Consider the following 8,522-nt stretch of genomic DNA (forward strand, 5'->3'; position numbering starts at 1 on the left):
AGCAAATGCACTTCCTTTCACCTGTGGGTTACCCAGCAACTGGAAATTTGGCAGCAATACTGTTATTTTTATGATTAACCTTGTCAATCCACAGGCAGTTGCTTTCCGAAAGAGCTGACCTTTTCCTACATATTATTTTTGACAAGGAATGGCTCATTACTCTCTTTTACTGTCAGCATTTTAATACTCAGTTTTCAAATTATTATAGAAGGAAGAGGCATCAACATCCTCTATTAAGATTTCCTCACACTTTCCACAATGAGGTCTTGCTATGCTGGAACTTTCAAGCTGAAATTCCTTTGCTACATTTGTTTCTCTCTCAAACTGCAACAAACTCCATAATTCAGTTCTGGGCTAACTTTGTTTAGATCAGTGTGGCCTCATAAAAAGCAATCATTTTTGATTCAGAAGTCCTCTGTCTTTCACATCAGAAAGGCATGAGAACTTTCCCATCCCTGGAAGTGTCCAAGGCCAGGTTAGAAGGGACTTGGAGCAACCTGGTGTAATGGCAAGTATCCTTGTCCATGGCAGTGGGGTTGGATTCAATGATCTTTAAAAGGTCTTTCCATCTTAAATTACTCCACGATTCTGTAAAGACAAAAAGAACAAAATCAGTAGAATGAACCATCCTCAATTTGCCAGAGAAAAGGCTCTGTATTTCCAGGTTTTCCCAAGCTCTACCTTAGACATATTTGTATCAAGATTTAGGGAAATGCTGTGTATGGCAATAAATCAAACTCTGCTTCCAATACTGAGAGCTGAAAACATATAAGAGCACTGCTCAGTTCTCTTTAAGCAATGTGAAGAGCTTGAAAGACTCTGCAAACAATTGGGATTTTCACAAACCTGCAGAAAAAGCAGGAAGGCAAATCAAACTTTCTGGTTCCTGTGCCCTAACCATAAGACTGAATTTTCTTCCTATTCTTGCAGTTTCCACAAGTTCAAGGTGAACTTAGTGATAAGGAGATCTGCTTGAGGCAGAAGGTATTAGAAAACAGAGTGAGCTGGGACTCTGTGTGACTCTCAATCCTCAGCTGCATCTCTCTGTGGGCATTTGGTGTGAGAAGACTCTGTGCCTAAGTGCTGCTCAGCTCTTTGTCCTCACTGATGTGTTTTCTTCTCTTCCCTCTGGAACAGACTTCAGTGGAGCTGTTTTCAAAAAGGGACCAAAAAAAAAAAAAATTCAAAGGCAGTGTGAGAAAGAGAAAAACAAACCAGCAGTAAAGTTTTACAGTAAAATAATCCATTTAGTTACTAAGCATTGGTCTGTTACTGCAACATCTGGGCTGTTAAAAAGCTCCCAGTCCTAATATAACTGAAACTGGGTTGAGCAATCCTTCTGGAGATATTTCCATCTTTATAATAGCTGATATTGATCAATAACTTCATTTATGACTTATCCAGCCTCTTTTTTATGCTTTTCTAGCTGGATTTGTATTTGGCTACCACTTCTGCTCTTACTGCCAGACCATACGAACTTACATTATGCACCTACATAATGTAAGTTTCCCAGGAGCAATTCTCTGGCTCTTCCTGGTCTAAAAGTGACATTATCTTTTATCCCTCCACTTTCAGGCTTTTTGTTCAATACTTCCAGCTTGATTTTTTGTTACGTGCCCTGGCTGGTAAAGTGAAGGATACCTTACAAAACTACTGGCACCCTTCCAACCTACAGGACTAAATGCAAGAGGGTAAAACCCATTTGCAGCCTAAGGTGACTGGACTCTCAAGTTACACCTTTTAGGTCAATATCTTATGTTAGTTGAGGTAACTCTGTGCCACCATTCTGTCCACAAAGATGTCAAAAGTACACACTTCAAATAATCACCATTTATTGGAGTTGCTTCAATTTCTCATAGTATCTAATATTTCACATAAACACAGAATGGTTTGGGTTGGAAGAAACCTTAAGGATCTTCTCACTCCAAGCCCCTTCCATGGGCAGGGACAGCTTCCACTCTCCCAGGTTGCTCCAAGCCCCATCCAAACTGGCCTTGAACACTTCCAGGGCTGGGACAACCACAGCTTCTCTGGGAAACCTGTGCCAGGGCCTCATCACCTTCAGAGGGAAGATTTTTTTCCCCTACTACCCATTCTAAGTCCTACCTCTTTCATCTTACAGCCATCTTCCCCCTGTCCTATTCCTTACAAGATACTTTCCACAACTTTTTGTCATGCTGAAGTGTGGACACAAGCACAGTTGCAAGCAGGTTCAGATCACTCCATTGCAAGCTGAATTTGCAAAACATAGTTTTGTGCAAAGGGTTTGCAAAGACAGATGAAGCCCAGACTGACCAGATTAATTCCTCAGCCATTTCACGGTCACTTTGTTCACTGGATGATGGCATTATGAAGTACTTCACTGAGAGTAATAGTCTGTTCCTTTAAGAAAAAGAGTGGAAAGAGCCACTTTTGCGAAAAAAAAGCTTGGATTAACATCTTTGTAAAATTTCGCAGAATTTTTCAGTGAGGGAGATATCTTACAAAGGAGATTATTTTAAAGTTAATGCTTTAAAAGAAGAAAAATAACCGGTATTCCCAGGTTCTTCTCTTGCAGAGCCTGTGGCTGCAGAGCCATCTTGTGGGGGAGACAGACGGTTCTGCCAGGAGGAGACTTTTTTTTACTTTTGCTTTTTCACATGCTGTGGCTTCCTCGGGCAGCAAAAAGTCTCTGTAAGACATGCTGCTCGCCTCAGCATCTGTTTCACTCACCTTGGAGTATCAACAAGTCTTCTCACTCTGTAGACTGAGAGCTGAAACACAGAAGCCAATATTCCTCTCATCTTTTCCTAATTTAATATCCCAGTTAGGAGGATTTCGGGAATGCTGCTCCCTTGAGGTTTCATCAGTTCTACTTGAAAATAAAAAGATGACCTCTACATTTCACAAACTGAACAAATATTCCTACAAATGGGTGCAACTCGATATACAAGAGGTGCAAGATTCTGAAATTAAGGCAGATAATTGGTTCAATTATTTTTGTTGGGGGAAAAAGACAGGGAATTAGGAAAATTCCTCTCATTGGAGTGCCTAAATGCTCCATCCTCTTCTGGAGACACACCGACGGAGTGCTGAGCCTGGAAAAGGAGAACTGGAAGTCCTCTAGCAGTGCAGAATGTGGGATCACAGCTGGGGGTGGGGATTAAATAATGTCAGGAGCAGGGTGCTGGGAACTGGGGGGATCCCTGGAATGGCAGAACAAGGAGCTTCTGGAGAGGCTACAAAGATGATGAGGCCTTTGAAGCATCTCTCTTGTGAGGAGAGGCTGCAGGGACTGGGCCTGGTGAGTCTGGAGAAGAGAAGATTGAGAGGGGATCCCAACAGTCTATGTAAGTATGTCCAAGACAGGTGCCAGGAGGATGGTGCCAGGCTCTTTACACTGGTGCCCAGCAACAGGATGAGGAACAACGGCCATAAAATGAAACACAACTATTTCCACCTCAACATGAGGAAGAGCTCCACGGTGAGGGTGGCAGGCTGTCCAGGGATTTTGTGGGTTGTCCCTCTCTGGAGACATTCCAAAGCCACCTGGACACATTCCCATGTCAGCTGCTCCAGGGGACCCTTCATTACCGGGGGGTGGGTTGGACTCGATGATCTCTAGATCTTCCAAACTCAATTCACAGAATTACAGAATGGGTTTTGTTGGAAAGGACTTCATAAACCATCTCATTCCAACCACCCTGACAGGGGCAGGGACACCCTGCATGTATATAAATTTATGTGTGTATATAAAGACCTACATCTCCACACATATAAATATGCACGCACACAGGTTCATGCATTTTCCACTTCCAGCCTGAACAGCCAAGAAGAACAGAATGAAACCAAAGGTGCTGTTTAGTGTTTCCAGGAATTTTGTGACTCCTCCCTGGGATTACTTTGTGATTCTCCTTGTCCCCAGCAATGGAGTGCTTTATTTATGGTTCAATTCCAACCTTAAGAGCACGATCGGAATTAGCCGAGATCTAATTTTACAGGAAAAGACGTAACAACCGGTCACAAACAGGAATAGGTTTCGCAGGCCCAGGTGAGCGATTAACCGGAGTTTTAAAACCACTTCAGAGCACGTTTAAAACGGAGTTTTAAGGCGCATTCGAAAACCTCCCGGCGTGGCCCACACGTTCCCCAGGCCGCGCCCCCGCCTCTCCCTCAAATCAGGCGGCGCCAGCAGCGCCAGCACCGCCCCCGCCGCGGTGCGCAGGCGCGCATGGCCGCTGGTCGGAGTCCCGCGGCGGAGCGGCGCGGAGATGCCGGCGGAGCCCGGAGTGCCTCAGGCGGCCGCAGACGGCGGTAAGTGCCTGCTGGCCTGGGCAGGGACCCAGCGCGGCTCCCGCGGGAAGCGGCGGTGCCCGAGAGAGCGCGGAGAGTGGGGACGGCGGGAAGAGAAGTTGGCCGGGCCCGCCGCGGCGCGCGCTTGCGTACTGGGGATGTGCGGGGATCATGGTGGACGCGGTGCCGTTGGTGTTCCGGTGGGTTTTTTTTTTTGGGAATTGCGATAATTGTGTCTCTTTCTACTCGCAGAGCCCGAGGTGTTTGAGATTGTGCTGCCAATCACTGTCTTGGTGCTGAGCGATGAGGATTTTCTCCAGGACGATGATAAGGACCAGGAAGTGTCTATTCCCGAGGTGAAGCAGGAGTTTAAATTAAACAACAGCCTTTGCCTAAAAAATGAAGTGGAGCCTTCAAACGACAGTAGCAGTGATGGCAATCGGGATGCAAACAAGACTGTTTCAAATGAAGATGATTGTAATCGGTACTCTGAGGATAAATGGTTTGCTGAGAGTGTGTGTAGCACATCAAAATTATCTTTAAGTGATGAGTGTGATGCAGACACGGATAAATATGGTCAAAATTGCGTGTTACCTACATCGTCTTGCATAACAGAGCTTCCAGAGATAATCAAATGCAGTGTTGGAGAAGCTTATGGTGATAATGTTGGCTTTCAGAAGATTCCTCCTCTCCTCTTCTCTGGTGACAGTGACAGAGTTGACACTTTTAAGACATTGGTAGTGGTACCCAAACATGAAGAAGAACCTGTCGGCATTGCAAGTGTTCATTTTGATGGCAGTCTACAGAAACAACCCGAAATCCACAAGGAATTTGAGATAATTGTTAAAGTGGAAGGTAATATATTAGTAAGATTATTCTAAGTCTAAGAAATACAGTAAATCATGAGTTTTTGAAACACAAAATTGTACAGAAATGCTATGAAACCAATTTCTTTCAGAGTAAGCATTTCAAATTATATTCATAAATGCAGCAGAAGGAAAATATTGCCAGGAGTATGCTCATTTCTTTCACAGACTCCTCAAAAAGGCATAGAAACTGCAAAAAGTTGGTACTTTGTCATTATCCTCCAATGAGAAAAAGGATGGTCTTTCATCAGGGAAATGTTCTCAAAATAAAAACGCAGAAAAAGCTTAGTATTTGTGAGAATGGAGCTTCAGAAAAGTATGGTGTTAGTACTTTGATGGGAATTCTGGCATAAAGGTGTTCTGTTAAAACCTGGATGTGGCGTTGTAGTGTGAAATTCAGTCTTGAGTCAAAATAGAAAGTAGGAAAGAAGGTGGCTTCTAACTGGGAGAAACATTTAAATGTTGGGGACAGAGGGGAGCATGAAGACAGGTATTAGGGAGATGGAGAGAGGGCAATAATAAGGAAGCAGAAGTAGTGAGGGCATTTGGGATTATTGCTATGAATTAATCATGAATATCTGTTATTGTATGAAATGTGACTTTTTATATCTCTTGTAGATCCTGGTGCCTCAAAGAATGAAGATAATGAAATGGACTACAGGAAAATAAGCAAATTTGAAGATGAAACTCCAAGTTCTCTTTTGGAACAAGGCTTGAAAGAAGAAGAGAAACATAATATATATAATTGTTCTGATCTGTTTCTTAATGGATGTTCTCCTACTTTTAAGGAACGTCTAGAAGATGTAGGGAAACCTGATGTGAATGCTTCCACTTCTGAATCAAATACTACTGGAGAGCATGTTTACAAGATGTTAACACCGTTCCCTAAGAAAAGATACCGGCAACAAAAAGTTGTTTCTTCCCATGCAAGCCCAAAAGAGTTCCAGAGCCAGAAAGAAAGTTTAATGTGGTTGAAGGATAGTGTGACCATTACACCTCTTCCTAAAACGTCTTGTTTTCCAAAGGAGAATGAAAGATTGAGTTTCAAGTGCAGGTTTTGTAGTTCTGTATATAAATGCAGTGCACACCTGAAGAAACATATTTATTCAGCTCATAAAGATAAGAAAACACATAAGTGCTGCTTTTGTAAAAGAACTTTTTTCTTTTCTTTCAATCTTAAGAATCACCTTAAATTTCATAAGAAGTTTGCTAGGTTGCAAAAGGCAAGAAAGAATAGAATAAGTGCAAGGAAAGGGAGGCAGAAAGGATCTGAAGGACAGTCTGAGACCCAGAAAAAAGAAAGCAAATACAGTAAATTTTTCATTAAAATTGAAAGGGACTTAACTGGCACATCCAGAGGTGTAAGCTTTTCCTGCAGAATTTGTTTCTTTGCTTCATCAAATCCTAGGAGTTTTATTAATCACATGAAGGGACACAAGGAGAGACCACCTTTTCAGTGCCCTCAGTGTGATTACTCCTGCAACAGCTTGTCCTACCTGTTAAATCACATGTACTGGCATGCTGGCTATAAGCTCTACCAGTGCAGGTTCTGCACCTTTTTTTCATTGTATTTTGCAAGCATGGTGAGGCACAGCCACATCCACACAGGGGATAAACCATATGCCTGTGAGCTCTGCCAGGCAGCATTCACCAGCACCTCAGGGTTGGAGAAACATAGGAAGATACATGCAGGGACAGAAACGTGCCAAAACCAAGCACCGCAACCTGGCTGCCCGAGTGGGAGGAGAAGAACTAAAAGACCTCCAAAGAATTACGCATGTGATGAATGTAACCTGGTGTTCTACACTAAAAGACATCTCAGCTTTCACAAGAAATTTCATGAACAGTTAAAGGCTAATGACTATACGAGTCAGAGCAATAAATACTTTAAAAGCAAAATATGCAAAGCTGATGGTGATTCTCAGGGCCGTGTTTCTCACTCTCTTTTTGGTAGAGAAAATGATTGTGTAGATGGGGGAATCCTAGCTTCAGAAGTGGAGTTTGAGCAAGCAGGTGGTCTGTGGGACAATAAGAAAATATGCCCTGGAAAGAAATTCCTTGAAAACAGCCAAGGAAGCAACAGCCTGGCTGTTACTGGAAATAGATCAGGAGTTCCTCAGACTTCTTACCACGAAATGGACACTGTCACTTACGAAGAGGAGCCTTTCTTCAAATCAGAGGCCTCTCACTCACAAGTGCAAGATGATGCTTCATTTCATAACTTTGTGGAAAACTTGGAGGATACGTATCCTTCTAATTTAAATACATTCCAAACATACAGATGCCAGCATTGCAGTTATGCTACTGATGTTCATAACAACTTCAGGCTGCACCTAAAGATACATACGGATGAAAGACCATTTGTGTGTAAAGAGTGCAATGAGGCATTTAAAACATCAAACCATTTGCAGAAACACAGCCTTCTTCATGTGAAAAATGGACAGGAGCTTGGAAGCGGTCTCTTTGTAGAGAGGTGTTTAGAGAATCTTGAATTGCAGCGTGAAATCCACGGAGGGACCTATCTAGAAAGGGATTTTAATTCCTGCAAAGGGTCAAACAGCTCCTTGCTTGGTTCAGAAGTTTGTGGAGTTCAGCTAGGTGTTCAGAGTGGCACAGCAAATGATATGCAAGCACGCAGTCAGCCACTATTATATCAGTGTGCAGAGTGCAGCTATGCTACTGGCATTTTAAGCAACCTGGAACTCCACATCAGGACTCACACAGGTGAGAAGCCCTTCATCTGCACCATTTGCCAGAAGAAGTTCCGTACTTCGAGTCACCTGAAAAGGCACAGTCTCACACATTTGAACGTGGAGCATTTCAGGTGCATGAGCTGTGACTACTCAACCAACAAATGGCTGTCCTTGAAGCGGCACCTGGCTTTGCACACAGGGGAGGGAACTTCCTTTCCTGACTGCCTCTACGAGCACAAGGAGCTGCCTGTCAAGACGTACAGGTGTGAGGAGTGTGGCTATTGCACAGCCCACAATGGGAACCTGAAGTTCCACCTGAGGATCCACACGGGGGAGAAGCCATTCCAGTGCGGGCAGTGCTCCCTGGCTTTCCGCACCTCCAGCCACCTCAAGCGCCACTTGCTGACTCACCTCAGGCTGCACTGCAGGAAGTGCAGGTATTCCACGATGGATAAACACGCTTTGCAAAAGCACATGAGAACACACAAAAAGAAGTACAGGTGTGCAAAGTGTAATGTGGTGCTGCCCACCAAAAAACTGCTGGAGAGCCATAAGCAGCAGCACAAGCTTGGAATGTAAGGTTTAGAATTGGAAGTTGGTGCTTGGTTTTAGACAGGTTTGCATGTCCTGAATTTCTTCGTGACTTCGTGTTCCTTTGCTGTGCCCACAGCAGTGGCTAGTAATGGATGCA

At 43.7% G+C, this 8,522-nt stretch overlaps 1 protein-coding gene across 1 annotated transcript; it reads left to right on the forward strand.

Annotated features, from left to right (window-relative positions):
* Positions 1–3,190: 3,190 nt before the first annotated feature.
* On the forward strand, positions 3,191–8,522 carry LOC134041510 (zinc finger protein 729-like). Its single transcript, XM_062488309.1, has 4 exons — positions 3,191–3,329; positions 4,084–4,293; positions 4,525–5,127; positions 5,757–8,522. The coding sequence occupies exons 1-4, from the start codon at positions 3,191–3,193 to the stop codon at positions 8,408–8,410; spliced, it is 3,606 nt and encodes a 1,201-aa protein (XP_062344293.1). The 3' UTR covers positions 8,411–8,522.

This window comes from Cinclus cinclus, chromosome 3, assembly GCF_963662255.1.
Source record: "Cinclus cinclus chromosome 3, bCinCin1.1, whole genome shotgun sequence".
Taxonomy (NCBI): domain Eukaryota; kingdom Metazoa; phylum Chordata; class Aves; order Passeriformes; family Cinclidae; genus Cinclus; species Cinclus cinclus.

What these genes read in the sequence shown, in the direction of transcription:
- LOC134041510 (XM_062488309.1), top strand. Translation starts at nt 3,191, where the DNA reads ATGGCAGAACAAGGAGCTTCTGGAGAGGCTACAAAGATGATGAGGCCT. An exon ending in TCAGGCGGCCGCAGACGGCG is followed by an intron (nt 4,294 to 4,524) that starts GTAAGTGCCTGC and finishes TTCTACTCGCAG; the next exon opens with AGCCCGAGGTGTTTGAGATT. An exon ending in GATAATTGTTAAAGTGGAAG is followed by an intron (nt 5,128 to 5,756) that starts GTAATATATTAG and finishes TATCTCTTGTAG; the next exon opens with ATCCTGGTGCCTCAAAGAAT.